General features: G+C 42.4%; 1 protein-coding gene across 1 annotated transcript in view; it reads left to right on the top strand.

Annotated features, from left to right (window-relative positions):
- The window catches only part of COL25A1 (collagen type XXV alpha 1 chain), a 294893-nt gene that overhangs the window by 178616 nt on the left and 91801 nt on the right, over window positions 1-24476 (top strand). The window contains exons 6-10 of the mRNA XM_083571406.1: window positions 4299-4325; window positions 4485-4511; window positions 20690-20761; window positions 22208-22315; window positions 24201-24236. Coding sequence (XP_083427532.1) covers window positions 4299-4325; window positions 4485-4511; window positions 20690-20761; window positions 22208-22315; window positions 24201-24236 — 270 coding nt within the window. The remainder of the gene's footprint in view (window positions 1-4298; window positions 4326-4484; window positions 4512-20689; window positions 20762-22207; window positions 22316-24200; window positions 24237-24476) is intronic.

Below are 24476 nucleotides of genomic sequence, written 5' to 3' on the forward strand. Positions count from 1 at the left end.
TATTTTGTGGTTCATTTGCAGCTTAGGCTAAGCATCCTTCAGAGCCAGTTGAACAGACATAGTTGGTGGACCTTCAGGAAAGGCCTGAGAATATTGAGTAGAAGGGGGAATGGAGGGGCATGGATGGAGGCTGCTCATGCAAATTGTACTCAGCTGTGGGTCAGCTGGAAGCTGGAGACACGGAGACATGTTTTGCTCTGTGCTGGATCCCAGGCTGTGACTTGAGAGCTTCTCTGGAAATGTAAGGGAGAAGCAAAATCTTGTAATACTTTGAGCACTTCCATCATATGTTCAGGTGGTATATAGGTAAAGATAAAGGGACCCCTGACAGTTAAGTTCAGTCATGGAAAGACTCTACGGTTGCGGCGCTCATCTCGCTTTACTGGCCGAGGGAGCCGGCGTACAGCTTCAGGGTCATGTGGCCAGCATGACTAAGCTGCTTCTGGCGAGCCAGAGCAGCGCACGGAAATCCCGTTTACCTTCCCGCCAGATCAGTACCTATTTATCTACTTGCACTTTGACATGCTTTTGAACTGCTAGGTTGGCAGGAGCAGGGACCGAACAACAGGAGCTCACCCCATCATGGGGATTCGAACCGCTGACCTTCTGACCAGCAAGCCCTAGGCTCTGTGGTTTAGACCACAGCGCCACCCGCGTCCCTATATACCCAGGTGGTATATAAAACGTAAAGGGCCAGTCTTGACAGACTCTAGGATTGTGTGCCCATCTCACTTAAGAGGCCGGGGGCCAGCGCTGTCCGGAGACACTTCCGGGTCACGTGGCCAGCGTGACGAAGCTGCTCTGGCGAGCCAGCACTAGCGCAGCACACGGAAACACCGTTTACCTTCCCGCTATAAAGCGGTACCTATTTATCTACTTGCACTTAAGGGTGCTTTCGAACTGCTAGGTGGGCAGGAGCTGGGACCGAAAGACGGGAGCTCACCCCGCCGCGGGGATTCGAACCGCCGACCATGCGATCGGCAAGTCCTAGGCGCTGAGGTTTTACCCACAGCGCCACCCGCGTCCCTCTAGGTGGTATAGAGCTGTGACTAAAACCATATATCCTACAGACACCACAGTCTCCACTCCTGGAGTCTCTCACTGCTCAGATATTGAGGTGGTACATAGCAGTATGTTAGGAATTATTTCTGGAAGTAGTAAGAATAGGACCAGTTCACATTCTAGTTAGTTGTGAACTATTTATCTCAGCAGCAGAGGATTGTATTCGATCACTCCATAGGAACATGGACAACACGCTGTGAGAATTACCTCCGGATTGTATCTTTCACATGTTAAAAGATGCTCTAATGGGGCATAGATGCATACATGGTGTTCCTGCATCACACACACAGCTGATCACCTGTTTGAGGGAGGGGGAAACTGAATCCAGGCACTTTCATTCCATTCTCTCCTCTCAACAGGTGATCAGTGCTGCCACAGATAAAATGGCCATATGTTCTATGGAGCAGATCCTTGCATGCATAAGTGTGAACACAAACCACTTCTGCACATGAGATTCTCTGGATTGCAGCCAGAATGTTTAAGGCAGAGGATGTAGGTTTTACATTTAAGGTACTCCTTTGAGTAAAATAAAAGCATAGCTCATGGAAATAACACAGTGTAAACAATATTGTATACCCTGTTACTGAACAAGATGGAAGAGCAAAGTATTTTAACATGCATGAATGTTAACAGAAATAAAGTTACCTTAGCTATTGTTAAAAAATATTTGCCTCAAGTCCTTTTGCTGGCTCTTTAAAAACCTGTTTTGTGTTTGCACAATATTAATGGATTATCTGAAACATCTCTTACCTCTAAAACAGAGAAATCATAATTTGCTATTGCATAGCTACCTGTAGGGTGACAAATTTCTGAGAAAATCCTGTTCAGGGAATCTATTGATTATGAATAGTAGGTGGGCATCTTAACCTAGCAACCTAATAAAAAAGTGGTGGGTTATTTATACTGTGAACATGTTTTTTGATTTTTATATCAAACATTCAAAAAAAGAAGGAAGAAGTATCAGATCCTGATCCCTACTGCCCTTAGCACATAGTGCTGAGGTTTACATGGCCATCCTGCATTGGACTGACTCCCCCTCCACCACGTCCACTGTGTTCACATGAACAGGGCCTATGGAAAGGGCCTGAACTGTTCCAGCTGAGGTTGATGTGAGTTGTAGTCTAAAACATCTGGAGGGAACCAGGTTGGCAAAGGCTGTGTAATGAAAATCAATATGGAAAGCCAGAGTCGAGAACTGAAGACCTGGACTTTGGTTTCTGTTTACTGGAAAAGTGCAACAGTATAAACTCTGGAAAATTGGGGCAAGTGGGCTGCATCCAAGAAGTCTCAAACAACAACATTACCTTTTTGCTTGTCAAGTACAGTTAAAATGATGATATGCTCTAAAGGGGAATAGCATCCAAGATTCTCAGGATGAAAGGGAATATCTTTGCTCACTGTGTTGCACCATACCATCCCATTTAATAAGACTTCTTTGTACACAAAGGGAGTATTTCAGAATGAACAGTTCCTTTGCCACACTGAAGGCAAAGTGTCAGCTTTTATGGCAAATTCATAAAACCGAATCTCCATTAGGTATGTTTGCCAAGGCAGTTTATGGTCCAAGTACACACATGCCACTGAGCACGGAGATTAGGGAAGATGAATAGTCACAATGAAGTTAATAAAATCACTCAGAAGGTGTACATTGCTATTCTGCTATTCTGTTCTACTGTATTATTATTCCTTTTCATCTCTTTGTTCAGTGTTTGTAAAATGTTAGGAGCAATTCAAGGATGGTTTACCCTGTCTTAAAGATACTTCAGCAGTAAAATAACCACTGAATTGGCCTTTAAAATGGCTAAGGATATGCACCTTAAGACGAAGCTTAAAATATTAATTTATTAGCACAGTTGGTCTGCCACATACGTGAGGGTTTGACTCTAGGACTTCGTGTGCAAAGGCAAAATCATGCAAAGTCAAGAACCCCCAGAACTGGTCCTTCCGCAAGGCAGAGGGCTGCTTACTGGGTGCTCCTGTGACATTCCCAGAGCAAAGTAAGCAAGGAACACCTGCTGGGGGCATGGGCGGGAAATAAAGAAATAAATAGAGAGCAGGGAATGGCGGGTCCCCCCCTCCCATTATTTACTTATTTATTTCCCACCCATGTAAGGTTGCGATCGCGTGTGCAAAGTGAGCATAGGTTGAAGCCCACTGCACTATCTGACATTGGGTTTAATTATGATGCAACTATGGTGCATCTAGTTCCTCCTCTTTCATCTTGCTTGTGGCATATCTACAACCCTGAGGAATCACATTTGTAGTGGGGAGGGGGGTGCAGATTCAATTTTTGGAAGGCTCTGCCTTCATGCTGTCCTGTTTTGGATGATAAGCCTGTTAGTTTATGCATGCAACTTTCTGGGTCAATCTGGCATGTTTTTGCAAACAATGGTTGAGGCACTAAGCCTGTGCCCTAGCCTTCACAACAAGATACTTTTCAATCTGCAGGGATCAGGGCCGGTCCTACCATTAGATAGAGGGAAGCAGCAGGTGCTCGGGGCACAGAGTGGTAGTGACATGCTGAAGTACAGAGCTGTGTGTGCCATCCAAACTATCTGTGCCTGCTTACCTTAGGTGTAGCGGAGGATGTCGTCCCATCACCAGTTTTGAAGCAAAATTCAACATATACTGTATACCTAATCAATCACAGCACCCTGCAGGCGAGGGCCTCCTGCAAATACCATCCTATCAGGAGGTCCATGCAGTATAGTAATCAGGCCTTGGTGTTCGGCATTGCCTCCCATTAAATAGTAGATGGGGGCCACCTGTGTTGTCTGTTTGTGCTTATTGAAGACCTTCCTCTTCCAACAAGGCTTTCAAGTAGAGTTCTTTCCAAGTCTGCATCTGTATTGGAATTACTTTTAAGATGTTTCAAAGATGTTATTATATGGTTTAATTGATTCCTCACGTGTGTGTTTGCTACCCTAGGCTCCTTTGGGAGGAAGGGTGGGATATATTATTATTATTATTATTATTATTATTATTATTATTATTATTATCAAACTACAAATCTAGCTGGCTTCTGTACAAGTAATTTTGCAGGGCGCCATCTTGTCCTTCACCTCAGGTAGCAAATACCTTGATATATGGAAGAAGATTCAGTCAACTGGCCTCCCCACTGCTCACCCCTCACTCCTGCAGTCTATAGGCACCTGATTCATGTGAGAACCAGACATTTTTGGCTCACCGTGACCACCTATCATTTGTTAATGAATATATTTTCCTGTTTCTTTCAGGGCCCACCTGGTCCAAAAGGCGAGAAGGTGAGTCTCAGCATGCTGTTGCCACTAACACAATAAGTGGAAGCCCTCCTGGTGTTAACTGGTGGCTATTGAAGCAGTATGATGTGAGATTATTTAAGAGAGCTGGGCTAGCACACAGATGCTGTGTTAAAACTATCATCTCATCTTTCCACTTTGCAGGGAGATCAAGGTGATCAGGGCCCTCGGGTAAGCATATTAACAAAAATGTTACACTTCCCCTTCCCTGACTAGGCAATTAGTCCTTAGCGCAAAACTAAACTGAACAGAGTGTCAAAGCTCATTTCGCTTTTCAGCTGCTTTTACCCCTGCATGTTGTAGATCTCCAGGAAGGCAATAGCCAAGAATGATTTCACGAACTATATAAGAAACATTTGACTAGAAATAGTTCATGCTGCACATTACTACTCACTAAAATTTGGAGTTTCTGCTGTTAGGTGGCAATATATTTCAGAGTGGTTGTGATATGCTTAAAAATGAAGAAGCAGTTTCACTAAACAAACCTTCCAGCTTCCACCTGTTCGTGTCAGATCTGCATGAGCTTCTAATAAAGCAACAGCAGGTGGATTTTAACAAATTAGAATTCTATGAGCAGGAAGCATGCATGTCCTTAGTACTTGCCTTTTTGAAGTAGCAATTTGTTCCACACATCTAGAACATAATATATTAGGAACACTGTATTCAAAGGATTGGGTTTGTTTGTTTTAGAGCTAAAACAGAGAAACAAAGAAGAAAATTCTGTCATGTTGAGAGCGCCAGTTGTTTCTCTTTACATCTGTGCACCGTAGTAAAAATAGAATAAACACCAGCTGGTACTGGGAAACAATTGTCAAAACAGTAAGAAGCTAGCTTTCCCAACAGCCATTACAGTGCTGGCTCCAAAGATTTTTGAGGGAGGGGGCTTGGGCACTAGAAGTTGCTCCAAGTTTATCTGGCTTCTTAGCACTGTAAGCAATGGCCATTCAGTTGTCCTCTCCCTCTGGACTCAGTTTTCACCATTGCCCAGAAGGAGAGGGCACGTGGAAGCCATTTTTCACTCTCCTTGCTTTTGCTGCTGCTGACACACTTCCAGAGGCAGCTGAAGAGGCAGCAAGAGCAAGAAGGAAGAGGAATAGCAGGGCCAGTCCTCTGTTGTAAGCAATGGAACCTCTACTGGGGACTGGGCCTTAGCAGGACCCAACAATGGAGGATTTATTTTTTTAGGTAAAGGTAAAGGGACCCCTGACCATTAGGTCCAGTCATGGCCGACTCTGGGGTTGCAGTGCTCATCTCGCTTTATTGGCTGAGGGAGCCGGCGTACAGCTTCCGGGTCATGTGGCTAGCATGACTAAGCCGCTTCTGGCGAACCAGAGCAGCGCACGGAAACGCCGTCTACCTTCCCTCTGGAGCAGTACCTATTTATCTACTTGCACTTTGATGTGCTTTTGAACTGCTAGGTTGGCAGGATTTATTTTTTTAGTGCTCCCTAAAAACCAGTGCCTCCTGCAAAGAACTAGGATAGATTCCTCTTTCCTGCTTTGCTAGTCTTTATTTATTGGGGGGGGGCGGTTGTTAGCAAGATCAGACCAGGCCCCAGAATCCTGGCAAAGCCCACTGTTACTGGGGTGCCTGTACAAGGTAGTTGGACCTGGGAAGCTGCTATTTTTAATTTCTCCCAAGGATCCAGAGCAAGGATACACTCAGCACTCCAGGGCATTGTGAATAATGTAAAATGGTGAGTTCCCTCCCACCTGTGTCAGGGAAGTCTGCAACCAGGGAAACCCACTACTGCAGGAGAGGTGCCCACCAAACAGCACTTGGGCAAGTGCTCTTTCATCCTGGCAAACAGCCCTGGTGGGAAACCAGTCATCTGAAGTGATGCAGTCCATTCACCACTCTTGGGTGATAGGTTTGTACCACTTCCTTGCCATCTCATTTATCTGCATGTGAAGAGACACTGGCCTTGGGAATACACTAAGTATTGCTATTTTCTCAGGTCTGTATTTATTTTCTGTTCAGGATTTCAATCATTGTTAGCTAACGTTTTAATGCTGCACTTCAGTTGCATGCTAAAGAAAGTCAGAAAATGACTAAGGCGTGGCTATTCCATGTGATGGTGATTTCTAAGCCTTGGCCTTGTTCCACATGATGTAGGTTGCCAGAAGCTTCTCTGCCATTCTGGTAATTATGATGGAATGCTTGGATCCTTTGGATAGATACCCTGATCTTTTTTCCCCTGCCTTCGTCCTCCTTTCCTGCCAGGTGCAGGAGAAATGAGCCAGATTCTTGCTGTGCTCGTAGCTAAACAACTCTGGTGAGGGAAACTACTGTTTGGAAACCTTTATGGCTCTTCAAAATAGTATTATGGCTGTTTTGTACTTTTACAAAGGCACACACAGTATTACTAAGAGAAAACAAATTCATGTTAACTTTGAACCAAGTTATGAAACATAAGAGAAAAGAAGAGACAGACAGCAGGTTGTGATTATGCTCGGAAGCCCAATTGTTTTATACCATTCAAAACTATTACTAAGGCATTCCTCTCCTTTTCAGAGACTTGCTATTGCTGCTGTCTGTCACTAAGGTTCAATCCCCACAGTGTATGAAAATATAACTAAAGCCTCTTTTTGATGCGTGAATAACTTTAATTAGCTCTCAAATTCCAGTAATGGGTCTGCTCTCAGTCATTTTTTTTTTAAAAAAAATCATTCTATTCAAATGTGTATGCTGTGGAGCGAAAGCACACGAAAATATATTTGGCACCACATTCAAAAGAAGTGAACATTTATACTAGACTATAATTTTTTTAAAAGTCTTTTAAAATATCTGATTTGATAGACTTTACAGTAGGTTTTCAAATACCTCCTCAAACCAAAATACCTCCACATAAAAACACAGGAAGCTCTTTTATCCTCTGTCAAACCGTTGGCCCATCTAGGTCTATGCTGACTATCAGTGGCACTCAAGCCCTATCTAGAGAAGCTGTGGATGATGATGACTGAAATTTCTGTACCATCCTTCACCTGAGGATCACAGGGTGATTTACAGTATAAAAACACAAAATACATAACATAGTAGCAAACAAAACAATAATACCCACACACAGCTTAAAAGGCTATAGATTGTTTAATTGGCCAAAGGCTTGGGAGAAGAATAATGTTTTTGCCTGGTGCCTAAAGATATGTAATGAAGGTACCAAGTGAGCCTCCACAGGGAGAGCAGTCCACAAGTGGGGAGCCACTGCAGAAAAGGCTTGTGTCGTCATCCTCCGGACCTCATGTGGAGGGGGCACACGAAGAAGGGCCTCAGATGTTGATCACAGGGTCCAGGTTGGTACATATGGGGAAAGGTATTGTGGTCCTAAGACATTTAAAGCTTTATAGGTCAAAACCAGCACTTTGAATTGGGCCAGGATACTGATTGGCAGCCAGTGCAGTTGAGCCAGAATTGACATTATATGCTCATAGCGTACATTCCTTCTTATTACAAACATTCCGATTTTACAGACCAGGGGTGCAGCATTTACCCAAATTTGAAAGAGCCATTAGAGAATTATTGGCATCTTTGTAATACTTCCTTTGTTTACAAATATACAGGCTGAACCTAGGTGAAGGCACAACTTAAACACTCCACAGATCGGCAGAGGCAGCTTCAACCAGTTCAGATTTCTGTGGAGACAGACAATACTCAAAACTAAGTTTTCTGTCCCTGTTCACAATTTGGCTCAAACTTCAGTCGTGTTCTTTTATTTTCTTAACATGTACTGCTAAAGCCAAACCATGAGGAAAGAGTGAGAATTGAGGTTGATGCCCTCCTACCTAGGGTTGCCATACATCCAGAATTTCCCGGATATATCCAGTATTCAGCCCTCGTAAACTGTGTCTTGGCAGAAATTGCTGACATGTCTGGGGAAATCCGGATGTATGGCAGCCCATGTTGGTAGTGTAGATTTTGGCAGATTTCATAAAAATAGCTCAAAAACTCAACTTTTGTTTCCGGATTTTCACTTTTTGAAATATGGCAACCCTACTCCTACATTGCTGCTTTTCTACCTGGGGCTAATCCATGGTTTGGCTTAGCATTAGGTCTGAACATATGGTTTATCAGGGGACAACAATAGCAGCAGAACAACTGGGTAGGAGCAACTGGGTAGGGAGCCCACAGGCTTGCATATTCACAAGATGTTATAGTTTGCCATGATGCGTGAATCAGAACACTGTAGGACACTTAAGTTTTTCTAATATGTATTTAACATAAAGAACAATCACCATCTTGATTTTTAAATCATTAGAGAACAGACTGGGGAAATAAGTGGAGGACATAGCAAATTAATCTAGTCCTCAACCAAGAATAAGGAGGCAAAAAAAATTGGTAGAACAACAGGGGGCAAAGGCATAGCCCTATTTGTTATCTGTGAAATGTTGGCTGGTATATCCAACAACAGTACTAAAGATTTTACTGATCTAGCAGCTCAGACCTTAATATCTTACTTGGAAGTGTGCCCATTGATTTTGTCTGGCTGGACTCCAAATGTCTAGCAGCCCAACACTCATGGGAAAGCTTCCTTCTTCAGCTTGTAGTAGAACTTTGCACGAGGAAAATAAAACCTTATACAGGGATTTTGTTCCAAATGTGAAGATCAAAAGTAGCACATTTTCTTTCAATGCATTCATTTCTTACTCTAGGATTTGTACGTCCTTGCCTGAAACTGCAAGGAGTAATTTCCTTTCCACTTGCAGCCCTTTGGATCCTGGCCAACATGTTTTAGGCTGAACATTATTATGTCTTTGGAATTTCATAACGGCCATATATAGTCATGATGAAGCATTTATGAACTCAGGATTTCTGGATAGGGTCCTACACATTTGATGTTATATGGCAGGCAAGGAATGTGGTTTTGAAAATAGTTTACAGAGCCAGAACAGTTTTCAGGGATTTTCTTTTTAACAGTTTGATCTTTTTAGTTCCATATTCACGACTTCAGCATTTTTACTCTGTTTTTCAAACTTTTATTATGAATACAAAATGCTGTAGTGAGCTTGACTGTCCTTATCACTGTAAATGAGTGGCCAAGGACTCTAAAACAGTAGTAAAACCATTGGTCCATCCAGGGACGAATGAAGGCATCGTGACACCCAGGGCGGCAAACCGCTATGTACTGTGCATGTGTGGTGTCACGATACACAGCGCATGCGCCATACATAGCGACGCCGCTCCAGTGCCATACAGACAGTGCTGGGATCCTCTGCTCGCGGCTGCAGCCACGAATGGAGGATCCTCCGTTCATGGCTGTAGTGGCAACAGAGGGATCTCACCGCCATCCGTACGGCGCTTGAGCAGTGCTAGTGGCAAACCGCTATGTACAGCGCATGTGTGGCTGCAGCTGAGAACTGAGGATCCTCCACATGCAGCTGTGGCAGCGCGATGGCTGCTCACACTGCCGTGAGCCCCCGCGGGGTGCCTTCTTGTCACCCCCTCCAGACATGGCACCCAGGGCACACCGCCGCCCCCCCGTTGCAACACCACTGGGTCCATCTAGCTCAGTAACGTTGACACTGATTAGCAGTTTCAGACAGGAGACTTTTCCAGCCAGCTTGGAGGTGCTAGAAACAGACCGTCAAGTGGCAAAATGGGACACACCACCCTTGAAAACACTAAACCAGTGGTTCGCAAACTTTTTTCTCTGGGCCACACTTTCAGAACAAAAATTGCTCCCTCCACCCCGAATTTTTTTATTGGTAAGGAATGCATTGTAACAACTCCTAGCAGTGCTTGATTTATAACGTAGAACACAACTGCTTTACAATATGATCATGGGGCATCCATAAAATATAAAACAATGCAGGTACATAAGAACATAAATTATTCCCAAAATATTATATTCATTGCCCTTGAATCCTTACACCCTCTCCTGCCATATCAGTGCAGTGCTCCACACGCTTTGAAAACCACTGGACTAAACCATAATTTAACATTATAAGAATGATTGTCACCTCCCCCTGGATTTGAACGCTCCCCGCACCAGCATGGAGGAGTTGGGAAGCTTGTGATTAATTACAGCTTGTCATACCATCCAAAGCCAATTGCAATTGAGGTTAATTGTAACAATGGTTGGTGGGAATGAGCCAGATTTAAACCATAGTGTAGTGTAAGCTGACTTGTTTTCACTAACCATAGCTAAGATTAGGATTTGGATGACACAGCAAACCATAATTAATTTTAAAATGGAGATAGAAACTCCTGATCTCCTTGTAGCCATGCTTGAGGTAGAGGAAGACATCTGAGGCTAGACTCATTCTCATCTGAACACAGTCTTACTCCAAGGAAACAGTCATAAGATTGCACTGCAAAGAATCTTACCCATGTGAAATCAAATGGCATTGCCCAAATAATTCATTTTAATAATTTCAAAAAGTAAATGCTAAGAGACATTTTTTTAAAACTTCTCAGAAGTCAGCCTGTATAACTGGTTAACTGGAAGCATAGCTTGATGTGTGTTTGTTTTGAAAATTATTTGCATCCAGTAGTTTGGAGTGGCAGTGCGTTTCAGGGTGTCAGCTGAAGGTAGTGATAATTCTAGCACCAAGATCAAATATCCCTCACAATATCACAGCCAATGTGCAGTTCTCAGATTGTGAACAGCTGAATTTGATGTGAGAGTTGTGCCACAAGTTGCAGCATAAGAAGAGATCCCTTTAGGACAGCAACAGAACCTTGTTTGGCTCAGCTTTTACCTGTTGCATTGCTTTGTTCTGATGCAGTAGCAACTGTGGAAAGATGGAAGTCTGAGACTCAGTTTCATATCCCTGCTCTGCCCCAAAACAAAAACTTCCCCAGCTATTAGGGGTAGCAGTCTCTAAGTGAACTGAATTACATACTGATGGGAAAAGAGAGCTTATACCATATCTGAGAAATGTGTTTCTCAGAACCTGGCCACAATAATACCAGATGAAACACATTGTGTTGCTTGGCTTTTGTGCAGGATCCTACCCTTTGGGCAACTTTTCTTGGCACTGAAGTGCAGTAGAGAGGTGGCAAGCATCTACTTCCTCTGGCAAGTTTCCACAATGGCACAGACAGTAAATTGTTTGGGTTGGACTGGTAGACTTGCTGCTATTAAACCACAGACACCTTATACTAAATGGATTTTGGCAACTCAGTAACTCTTATTTCACAGGATTATTGAGTGAAGAAACTAGATTATAGTTTCTAATTATAAGAATGTAGTCCTCTGGAAAAAAAAGATACTAATATGGTTAGTAACAGGTGTGTCTCTAAAATATTAGGCACCCAGGCATAAATATTTAACTAGCTGACTGACACAGGAACATTTTTTTGTTTTTGTTTCCAGATCTAGACAGTGTATAGCTAAAATTCTCACTGTTTCTTCTTTCTGGAGTACACAATTCATTCCTTGTCCAGTAAAAATTAGGAATGTGCACTGACCATACGTGAGTGGGGCTGTGGGTTAAACCACAGAGCCTAGGACTTGCCGATCAGAAGGTCGGCGGTTCGAATCCCCGCGACGGGGTGAGCTCCCGTTGCTCGGTCCCTGCTCCTGCCAACCTAGCAGTTCGAAAGCACGTCAAAGTGCAAGTAGATAAATAGGTGCTGCTCTGGTTTGCCAGAAGCGGCTTAGTCATGCTGGCCACATGACCCGGAAGCTGTATGCCGCCTCCCTCAGCCAATAAGGCGAGATGAGCGCCGCAACCCCAGAGTTGGCCACGACTAGACCTAATGGTCAAGGTCCCTTGATTAGGTACTTCCAGAAAGCCCACTTCATTTTAAGGTGCTTTGTAGACTGAACAGTTTGATCCAGGGTCTATCCAAGTCTGCTTTGTACCTCCCATTCACTATTAGGCTACCTCCCCACCTTTTGACAGAAGTGAACAGAAATTTGCATACTAGTAGGCCCCATACACCTCTCTTTGGGGTAGCAAAGACAGTTCAGAGACCAGGGGTGGGAGCAGTGGCTGCCCAGAGGACTTTCAAGGAGAGGAAGCTGAGGAAACACTCCACAAGGGAGGGTATTTGAAAAAGGGTGAGATGCTGCCATAACTGGGCTTCTGAACCCCATAGGGGTTCTGCAGAAAGAATGTCGTTGGTCAAGGGAGCCATGGGCTCAAAAAATTGAAAACCTCTGGCCTACTTACAGTAGAATTTCATTTAGGGTATTGCAAGACAACTTCTACAAGTGAAACTGACTTAATACATATTAAAGTCTCCTGAAGAGTTATTCTTTTTGTAAACACTTATATCACCAAATGTCTGAAGAGCTCTCCTCAGTTTTATCCTGAAGAAGGGAGAATTAAGCCAGACAGTTCTGTGAACCACCCAATGCGCAACTTCTGTTTATTTCAGCTGTACTTGGAAGTCTTTGCACTAGAGAAATTAGCAGGCACTTCCAATATTTCAAAATGACTTTTACTTAAAGAACCTTGGCACTTGAAGATCATTCATGATTTATTGTCCAACCAGGGCAGTAATTAATGAAAATAGACCTTGAGCATGCACTAAACGGCTCTAATTGAGTATGTTAATCTATTTCCTATCCCCTTTCTGCAAATGATAATAAAGCACTACTGCCATTCAGTTCTGATATAGAAAAGATTTATTGTTTATCAGGTCTCACAATCATTATCCAGCAGCTGACTTTAAATTAGTTTTGGGGTCTAGGTGCAATAAGAAGCCACACAGGGTGCATACTTAACTATTTTCATAAAATTATTTTCTCCACATGGAGTGTTCCAAGTAAATTTTTTTAACAGCTGGGGCTGTACGCAACTGATAGCATCTTTCAAATGTCTTCAGCAGGAGGGATTAAGTTCCAGAAAGCGAAGGCATTCAGAACTTCCTTTTATTATCTTAACCTTTGTTAACTTGAGTGATTAAACAGATTCTTTTGCTTTGGTAAAACTGTTAGGACTCTCTAGTTAATATTCTTGTATGATTAACCCTTGTTTTGCCTCTGATTGCCTCTCATGAGCAGATGCTCAATAATAAAGCAGAAGTAATAAATTCTGCAGCACTTGTAGTGGTTTGTGATTCATGTCTCCTTCATCTTTACCACAGTCCCATGCCATGCCAGGTTTATGGGCAGGTAGTTGAGGCTGAAAGATACTCATTTGGCCAATCCATTCAGTAAGTTAGCAAACCTCTGATTGGACTGCTGAACCCAGAATCGAGTTCCTATGGGAGCTAACCTATCAGAAAGTGTTCTGCCTTTTCAGCTAGCCACATCATATCATATGTGAATTGCAGTCGTCCCACAAAAAACAGCTCCATTTGGTAGAACGCTGTTGCAGGATGTTGATAGATTAGTCAACCCATCGTTATAATTAAACATCTACTAGCCAATTCTGAGTCTATCCCCCCCAGGGGTACTGATTCACATAATTAAAATTAGGGTTGAAAGAATGCTGCCCAGAAACGATTTGCAACAGGGAAAGGGTAACTTTTCAAGCTAACTGAAAAGTTTCCTGAAATACCCCCTGTCCGTAGTGCATCGTGTGTGTGTGTGTGTGTGTGTGTGTGTGTGTGTGTGTGTTGGTTTCCTGATGACAGCTCTACTCTCCTGAAAGTTTGGAATAGTTCTTTCCCTTCCCCATAACAATGAAATAATCACACAGTGCATTAGATTTGGCAAAACGATGTATGGTCAGCACATTCTTAATAGGATGCCCTTCAGGGTGAGAAAATGTTCACTAAATGCACCCCACTCTTGTTTCAAGTCTTAGCCCTAATTAAGCATATATAATGATTACTAGTAGCAAACATGATTTTATCAGGAAGACATCCAGAGCTGCTTGGTTTTATGTCTTCATAAATAATTAAATAGATATTGGGATATGTCTTACAAAATGAGTTGCAAAAATTGGTTATTTGGAGCAAATGGTTGAGAATGTGTTATTTATTCCTCAGTTGGAACTGAACATTTTATATGTTATAAGGCACACTTCAGATGGCTTTGTGTTGCATTTTGAAGCTGATGAATGTGAAATATTGGAAGGGGGGATGTAAAACTGGAAAGATGGTTGATTCTTTGTATATGACGAATTGCCCAAAGGTTTCTAGCATTATTGGATGGTAGTGGACACTCCTTGATTGGAGGCTTTTAAGCAGAGGTTTGATAAGGCCATCTGTCATGGATGCGTTAGTTGAGATTCCTGCATTTCAGGGGGTTGGGCTAGATGACCCTCGGGATCCCTTCCAACTCTACAGTTCTATGATTTTGTGAAATGGACTGAAACAAGGGCTTGACTGACATTAATCTAAGAAAGCATATATTTGTCTATTTACATGTATATATTGGTTTTCCCCCACTGATGTGAGCACAATTCACTGCAAAATGATAGCAGTAGAATAAAACATGAATCAAAATGTGTGTTAGATGCATTTATGACTATGCACCTAGGTGAAAAATAGTAATAGTCATAAATTATCCTATGAAGTTTCAGAGTGCTAGATCTGATGCTCTTCAGCTTCGTCATTAATTATTTGCATGAGGAAGTTCCATTATCCAAAACTGTTTACTTGTGGATGATGCAGAACTCTGGAGGAATGCTAATACTTTTAAAACCCAAAGACATCTCATTGGAACATTTATTCCCTGCCAAGGCGTGAGTAGAAATAGATCACTGAATGCCACAATTTTTGAAGAGGCTGCATTGCTTACAAAACATTCCCTTCCCCCTCCCAATAATACAACCATTTCATATCAGATTATTTCTTATGACTGCCAAGTTTCCAAGAAGTGACACCCTCCATTAAAATTAAAGCTCTGCTTTGAATGAATGCACATGTTGGGAGGAAGAATGCCCTTTGGCCTTCTCATACTCTGTGGTGTATTATTGTTTTAGTTTGGCTGCTGATGGAGAAAGCAGCAGTTGCAATAAAAGGGTTTATATAAAGCTCCTGCTGCGAGTCTTTGGCAATACACGGGGAACGATGCAAGACACTATATTCCCTAGAGCAGGTACAATAATGAGCACCCGCCTGAGAGATTAATTGGAGCTTGAGGTGGTTGTAGGGCGGGGAGGCCATCATATAATGTGTCAGGATCACTCTGGCCTTCAGCTCGAGTGATCTGATGTGAAATAGTAGCAGCTGGCTGTAAATGTACGAAGTGCAAGTGAGCAGCAGGTGGCAATTCCTGCCTTGTTTGCCAGATCTTCACAGGAATATGTAAGCTTGTGCAGCAAGGTCAGGAGCAAAAGCAGACTTTGCTGTTTCTACCCTGAGAGGCACAGTAGATAGGCAAAGGTTTGCTCACAGCCGGCAGCATTCACAAAGGAAGCTACATAATATATTACCGTGTTGTAAATATGCAGGGAAATTATGAAGTGCTGTCTGTGGAGCAGTTATCCAAAGGTAGTCACAGCAAGCATCCTACAACAGGAACTTCCTGCACAGATAGCTTCATTCCTGAAGGAAGGGTAGCTTTCTATCTATCATATTTGAGAAAATGGCAAGCCAAGGAAGTCCAGGAGATGTGCTCCAGTATCCTCTGAGATAATGGACGCTGAGAAGACTTGCAAAGTTGGGCAAAGAAGAACATGTGAACATAGGAGAGCACATGAAGCTGCCTCATGCTGGTCAAGCTTACTGCCCATCTAGCTCAGTATTGTCTACTTTGACCTTCAGCAGCTCTGCAGGATCTTTAACAGAAGTCTTTCGTATCACCTGCTGTCAGAACCTTTTTAACTCAAGATGTCAGCATGTGCTTTACCCAGAGGCGTACCCAGGGCCGTCTTACCCATAGGCGCTAGGGGTGTGGGGCACCCGGACGCCGGACTCTCAGGAGCACCAGGCCGAGAGTCCGGGGCCCAAGAGTTGAGTCCAGGAAAGAGCCTGCCCATCTGTCGGAGTGCTGCAGCGGGCTCTTCTGCTGCAGGCACTTCTGTGCCATGAGTTTGGGAGCGACCGAGCCAGAGAGATGCTGAGGCGGCCAACCGGCTCCGACCTCCTGCAAACCTGGGACTGGACAACCTGGGGGGTGGATCTTTGCACCCTGGCACCGCATATGCTTAAGACAGCCCTGGGCGTACTGCCATTCAGTTCTGATATAGAAAAGGAGCTGATATAGGGGTTGACAAAACTGGCCCCACCAGGGGCACAGGGGTGGTACAAAATCACCTATGCAGACTATGGAGTGCATGACAACAGGCACTGTCGTGGTGAGATCAAATGTAGGGAAAGATTCCTGTCCAGCACAAAGGCATGCAGTTTTTCCCCACCCTCATTCCAGACGCTTTGAGTACTTAGGCTGCGTAAAACGTAGCAATTTCTAATGCAGCTATTGCAGTAAAGTGATTTTTGGGGGGAGATGGGGCACAGCACTGATACAGCAGCTTGCCAAGGGTGAAAGGGATCTTAGTTATGCCTCTGGCTCTATCACTGAGCCATGGCTCCTACCTAGAGCCAGGTGAGGGAATCCACAGTGCAGGAACTACAAAGTCCCAAGCTGTAAGGGACTTACTTCTTTTTTCAACCATTGCCATCTTTTTCTCTCTCCCCACACACTTTGTATTTCCCTCCCATTGGTTGCATTTATGGGTTTTGGAATCAGTAGGCCAGCTCCAGAGTTGGTGTACTTCCCACCCCTGTTCTGGGGACATTTCCAGGAAAGGAGGGTTTGTTTGTTTTTTGATTGGGCAGTTCTAAATTGGCCCCCATTCCCCATCTCTGAATTGCCTTCTCAAGCATTGGAGCACCACTGACAGTATAATAATAATAATAATAATAATAATAATAATAATAATAATAATTTATTATTTATACCCCGCCCATCTGGCTGGGTTTCCCCAGCCACTCTGGGCGGCTTCCAACAAAACACTAAAATACAATAACCTATTAAACATTAAAAGCTTCCCAATGGTAGTAGACCTTTCTAATGTTACTCCAAGGAGGCATCCGCGTACATACCTCCTTCTCAGAAGACAGACCTTCCTCTCCACCCTCTGAGGGGGTGATGCACTATATCCTGTGGTGCCTACAATGACCTCCCAGCAACTATAGGATTGTTCCCTACATAGCTAATCCTGCAGTATAAATTATGGTTGTAAATCACTGAGCTTAAGAACAATGCATAGTACATCAGGCTAAGAACTATCTACTCCACCATGTTGTTTCCAACTATATCCTGGAAGATCACAATCAAGTCACGGGGGCAATAGGTGTATTCTTTGATCCCAGAATCTGGTATATAGAGGTGAAATGCCTCAGTACATTTAGGTTACCTTTGGCTACCATGCCTCTGTGAACTCACCTAATCCTTTTTAAAAGTCATCTAAATTTGTGGATGTGCCCACGTGAATTTTATCAATTTCATTATGAAAATTCACAGTGGATATTCTTGAGTTACATATTTGCAGTTGTCAAGGTTTCTGAATAAAAATTATCCTGTTAAAAAGATGTTCAATTTTCCCCTAGAATGGTCATTTTAATTAACATTACTTTTTAAAAGAAAATTGATCCGCTTTTAAAACCGATATATATATATGTCTAATTTCTTTGAACTTAGTTTCTGTTTTTATTCAGTAAGAGTTGAAGCTGTAACATGCAGAAAAAGGCTAATGAATCACAGGCATTCTGGTTATCATAAGAAAGAAAAAAGATGGATATATCTAAACAACAAGGGCTGGGACTCTCAGGCTCTGGTTCTGGATGTGGCCTCAGCCTTCTCTATCCAGCTCCTCTCCTGGCCACACTGCTCCCCATCCCTTCATCCCACCTTCGTCCTTTGCTTTTTCTTAGTGGGAATGCCTTTCTTAGTTGCCAATGCCTTTTGAGTAGCTGGATAGAGAAACGTGTGCATTTGGTATGTATATGTTGAAACCTCCGATACAAGTGTTTCTGCAATGCAGCTCCTGTATAATGTTAAGAGTCACATCCATTACTCTGAGCACTTTTGCCTCTGGTCTAGCCTACTACAGTGGTACCTCAGTTCTCAAACGTAATCCATTCCGGAAGACCGTTCGACTTCCGATACGTTCAAAAACCGAGGCGCAAAGGACTGGCTGCAAGTTCAATGGAGAAAATAGAAAAACACGCAGTGGAAGCCATTCGACTTCCGAGGCGCATTCCAAAACAAAAGCATTTACTTCTGTGTTTTCAGCATTCGAAAATCAAAATGTTCAGCTTCTGAGACGCTTGAAAACCGAGGTACCACTGTACCAGCATGTGGGTTCTGGAAGGTTCCTCATAAGGAACTGTGCCTCTTGCACCAATTAAGTTCCACACCCCTGTTCTTCAACACATATACTGAGCAGTAAAATTAATGAAAACTCCATCTAGTTTGCTGTTTCTGTAAGCAGGGTTTCTTGTTCTCTGATTATCTGAATTTGGAGGGGAGGGTTATTTTATGTAAATGATATGTATTCAAAACTTATGGGGGCCACAAGAGTGGTTTTTTAAAAAGAATATTTGCTTTGATTTTTTAAAAAAGAAATCCTCTCTCATTCCATAGAATTAGGTGACGAATCGCTGAACCAAAATTAATGGAAATATGTAAGAGCAAACTGATAGGAAAGGCCTTTGCTTTAACAAAATTATTTTAAAACACTCCAAAGAAGAGGTGGCTCTTCCTGATTCCCTTAAGTAGCACTTTATGAGGAAAAAATAGGTGTTGGTAATGACTTACACTAGGAGTAAAAAGCAAAGGAAAAAGCAGAATCCTGTGGCAAATCAGACATAATCTCAGGGGCCCACTGTGTAACATTCTGCCCTGAAGATTATCGGAGGACATTTTTCACCTATATTGCAAAGGTTGCTGGCCTCTAATGCACCCCTCCTTCTCAATCATCAAGTACACTACTCGAGAGGTATAAGAAGCTGGGTGTTCTTGTCACATCTGACAGCCTTTTCTGATTGTGTAAAGGGTGTTAAAATATAGCAGTGAGCCAGTCAATGGGAAATGGAAGAGTTGAACTTCATCATGTACATGAAATACAGCTCTATACGTACCGAATGTTGATATCAATTGTTTTTTTAACACTCTGGATCTAGCATTAGTCCAATGTCCAGTGTATTAATGTCTATAAATACTGTCAGTTCATGTGCTTTGTGTTGCATGGTAAAGAGAGGATTTTAAAATGAAGTAAAAAAGACCTGTTGTTTCAGAGTTTGTTGCCTACACGGCTCTTGTGGCCTTAGCTTAACATGCGCTAAAAAAAGAGGTGTCTTTCTCTCCTGCTAATGTACTAAAAACTAATGAATATTCACAATTGTGACCTGTTTTTTTTTTTAATTAAACATTTATAATTCTGAGTGGCCTTAATCTTTCTTGGACCCCTCAATAGAAAACAGAATTTCTAACAGGCAACAAAAATAACGATAGAGATAAGAACCTATTAAATGTCATGTCTGTTATTAAGTTGTTGTTCTGTGTGACGTTTTGTGTCGTGTTATTTTGGTACTATGTGTGTGTTCCTAGGGTCTGCCAGGCTTTCCCACAGTTGCTGCTCTTCACAGTAATCAGATCTTGACCGTCAAGGTTTGTGGCTGACCTGTACCAGCTAGCCAGTCTTTCTGTATCAGCATAGAAGTGTCATGAATGCTTAGTTAGTTTTTGGAAACCGGCTAGCCCACCCTCCATATTGTAATTGTCATCACACATGCTGCTTCAGTGCTGTTATGCTATCCAGGTATCAGTGGAACTACCTGACATATGAGAGGGCACAAGACTAAGATTAGGTTTGCTGGTATCTCTGCCAGCTTCCAGCCGTGTGTGTTCTTAATGAGAATTTTCTTAGCAGGAACTGTATTGTAACTCTGCTTGTAAAGGGCACCCAAGGATGCACAATGCCTCAAATGAATCTACATCAAAACGCTAAGAGTAATAATGCAGTTTATTATGCATTCATGGCTTCACACTTGAGCACATGTTTTCCATTTTTTTCAAGTATTAAGCAGAAATGATTTAAACTATCTATGGACCAGCAGACTCAGTATGTCATTTTAATGGCACCGTTCTTCATGGCACAATATGCTGTTTGGAAAGTCTGACTAAATGCTGAACTGGTGCTTTGTCTCTAGGAATCTTTGCTTGTGAAGCATAATAAAGGTGTTCAGTGTAGTTCTAAATCTTGTCCAAAAAAGAATAAAAACCATAGTTGCAAGAGAAGTTTAAGAGTAAGCTTGACTTGCATTACCTTTGCATTCATTAGGTGACAATGTAATGAATAGACTATTTCTCTTTAGATTAGTGCTGCAATTCTTTTAAAAGAAAGCATGGATTCCTTTACCGGACACAAGCACCAGTTGATTATTATATTTGCTATTGCAAGTCTAATGTATATATTTCTATTTCTTTCTTGGGGCCTTCTGATGTCTATTCTCCAATTCTTTCACCTCTGAACTTCAACCTTTGACCTCACCTGCCTGATCAGATGGTGTTTCCTAAAATCAATCATGGGTTTCTCTCTGCTGATCAGCAGCTCATTAAACGCCGCCTCATTAAGGTAGTGCTTAATCTCTCTCTGCACCTTTTGCCATGCTTTTGCTTGCAGCTGATTGCTGAATTGTAAATATTGCTGAACCACATAGTTCATAATGAAATGGAATTTATTTATTCGCAAAGGGCTAGAAGACACTGCATGGAGCTTTGCCGTAAACCACAAAATTAATTTTGCCAACTATTTTCTGTTAGCTTTTTACTGGAAACTGGACAGAACTTAGTATTTTTGAAGAGGAATCATTGCGATTTAACGGTTCGTTGCCCAAACTAGATTAAATTATTCCAATGTGGATATATTGAAGCTGTAAATGTTGTTTCTCAATTGTTGCTATAAAATGGCTGCTAAAGAGAGATTAAATATTATTGCTGTTTGATTTATAGCATGAAAAGTACTGTACAGCTTTTCAACAAGGCAGTTATATTTCAGAGCCTGCTTAGAGCTCAGTCAGTGTCGCTTGCTGAGTCTCATGAACCAGTTTTGTAAGCTGCCCATAAAAGTTTTACGGCCTCCACACAGGTCTAATCACTCAGTCTTTAAAGTGAACATGCCGGCCAAGTAAACATTTGCCCCTTTGCAGAAATCATGGGCGTAGCCAAGGGAGGGCAGGGAGGGGCAGCTGCCCCCCCATAAATAAAAATAAATAAAAATACATAGCAAACTGAGGTTCTGCATCCCTGCCCCCCTAACAAAAGCCCTGGCTACTCCCATGGCAGAAATGTATCGATAGAATTTTGCAAGTTTGTCTTAAACATTCCTGCATAGTGTCCTAATGCAGAAAACAAACTTCACAAACTGAAATCATCCTAATGTAGGTAGTCAGTGTACAATCCCCTAGACCTGCATGTGTAATGAGGCACTATGTACATGGTTATAGGCTGCACTAGTGTGTTTTTTAGGGCTAGGAGTGTGGATTTGATTCTGTCTTTGTATCCAGAACCTTAGGTGAAAGTCCCATTTCAGACGACTGACACTAGCATCTTTCAAAGCATATTCAACAGCAGCCTCACATAGAGTACATTGCAGTAATCCAAGCAGGAAGCTTGTGAAAACACCGATAACTGAGGCCAAATCCTTGTCTGAGAGGATCAGCCACAGCCAGCTTACTAGCATATGTTGGCTATGGTCCTAGTCTCTGCTGCCACCTGAGAATCCATCGGTAGTGCCAATAAGTTCTTTGAGGCTGAGAGGTTGGAGTCCAGTCCCCTTTCCTCCACACACAGGTGCTGTGCTGTCAAATATGACAGCACCAACCATCTTGATGGTTCTGCACACAGCTGGATCTAGATCTTTGTTTAACATATGCTTTGAGCTCTTTTGCCCCTTCACGAACTCTTCCCTTGAATATCGCCTCTCTATCTCTCTCTCTTACTGTGTTTTGTGCAATTGAGAGCTTATCTGCTAAGATTCGAAAGCTGTCTACTAATGCTGATTTTACTGACTGGTGTTCAGGGTGACCAAGGACAAGCTGGACCCCCGGGGCCTCCGGGGCCTCCTGGACCAAGGGGTCCTCCTGGAGATACTGGCAAAGATGGCCCTCGCGGAATGCCTGGCTTACCGGTGAGTCAGCCATCCATGTGTGTTAATATCATAGACGTAGAAAGGCTTCTTATAGCTGAGAAGTATTCATTATCCATGTTTTGTGAGTGGAATAACAGATGCACATTGGGAATGTGTGATGCTACTTGCAGATACAGTGTGACTAGGCACTGTAATATACCGGTAATAATAATAATAGTGGTGATGGTGTTTAATTGTTTTTTTAATTATTGTTTTGTCAATTTTTTGGCAATCTTGTTTTTTCCCCTGCAAGTCACCTAGAGTTCCATCAGAGGAAAAGGCAGGTATAAGTAATAACGTAAGAAATAATACTCAGATGCCCTGGTCTTCTATCTTCAATACAGATTGATCTTTCCAAATAATTTTAGATAGCTGGCTGGCATTCACTTTATGTGGCTGTGTGGCTGTATTGCACTCATAGCAAAAGCATTTCTGCACAACCTTCATTCTGAATAACCTTTAAAAAGCAAAGGCATTGCATTTGATTTTATAGCTGCTTCTTCAGTGATAGTTAACATTAAGAGAAGATAAACAAATAGTCTTTAATTATTAATGTATGGGTGTTTGATTTCTTATTGAGTAAGAAAGCATTTTTATTTACTTTTAGACCAGGGTGACTAATATGTGGCCTTCCAGATGTTGCTGGACTCTCAACTCCCATCAATGATGATAGTTGTAGTTTAGCACCACCTGGGAAGCAGCCCCTCATTTAAGCATTTATAATTTGTTCTTATGTCACCTGACTCATTTTCAAAACATTGACAGATTTGTCTTCCAGAGGACGATGACTATTGACTGAAATCATAGCACCTTATAAGCCCTGGCCTGATACGTACTTGATCAACTCTTTGATCTGATTCAATGTCTAAAATTAGAACTTGCTCTATAACACTTAAAAATATTGTTACACGCCACCCAGCTAATTAAAGAGCATATCCTCTTAGAACACTGCCAGATCTGTGGCACATAGAATCTGGTCACATTTCTGTGAACACCAGCAGCCAGGAAATTCTGGTAAGCAAGGCATAGCAGGTGCTCTCCAAACGGTCACAAATTCGTCAATAGATATTTCACTGCAATATAACAAAGAGACAGTTGGCATTAAAAGAACATAGGAAGAGCCCTGCTTCATGCAATTGCCAATTCAGTACTTTATGGAAGCCCCAAAGCAGGCACAGAGATGGTTTTATACAAACCATTTTGCAGTGTGATGATTAAGCAGTGTATAAATCCTGGGTTTTTTTTAAAAAAAGAAGAAGAACACACCCTGTTGTTGGTCCGCAGCATCTGATGCTCAGTGGCCTCTGAACATGGAGGGTAGAAATTAGTGTTGTGGTTGTCAAGTTATTTCATCAGGCCAAGCATTACAGCTTGCTAGACAGAAAAATGTTCCTGTTTCCACCCCCCATGCACCATTCTGGAGGTTCTCCCCACCCAGTTTTGGGGGGCATGTGGCGGGAGAAGAAAGCCCAGGTGCACAGGAGGAAGTTCTTGTGCAGGGCTTCCACTGAGAGGACTGGTTTGATGAATCCCATCCAGAATCTCCATATAGCTTTCATCACTAATGGCCATTGATAGACATATCCTCCATAACTTTGTCTATTCCAATCTCCTTTTAAAAGCCATCTAGACTTTTCGGATGCAGGATCCACTTTTAACCCAAGCATGTACTTGAGGACACATTCCTTAGTCTTTTACCATGTATTTGCATGGTTGTAGTGCTCCTGTTACGGCCCACCTTGGATCAAATGGTGATCCTGACCCACCAGTTTAAGACCAGTGATCTAGACTACTTGCCATCTCGTAGCAGTTAACTCTATGATTTATTAAAGCACAAACTGAATGTAAACAATGGCACTGATGTTGATAACATTTTGTGTTTAAGGGAGAGCCAGGAAAGCCAGGTGAACAAGGCTTGTTGGTAAGTCCTCATTTCTTTAACTGATAAGAACAACCTGCAAGAAGTCTTATAGTTTCCTTTCTCTAATCATTTCCTTTTGCTGCAAGATATATGGTATGCCGCTCGTGAGGCCAATGGGAGTTGCAAAATAAATCATCAGGCAAAGTCAAGAAAGAGCTGACAGAGATCTCTATACACAAGTTTCCACAAACATAAGAAAAAGTTGGAACCTGTAGATTTTTTGTTTTCTTTTGGAAAGGG

The sequence above is a fragment of the Podarcis filfolensis genome (genome assembly GCF_964270895.1).
Source record: "Podarcis filfolensis genome assembly, chromosome: 9".
NCBI lineage: Eukaryota > Metazoa > Chordata > Lepidosauria > Squamata > Lacertidae > Podarcis > Podarcis filfolensis.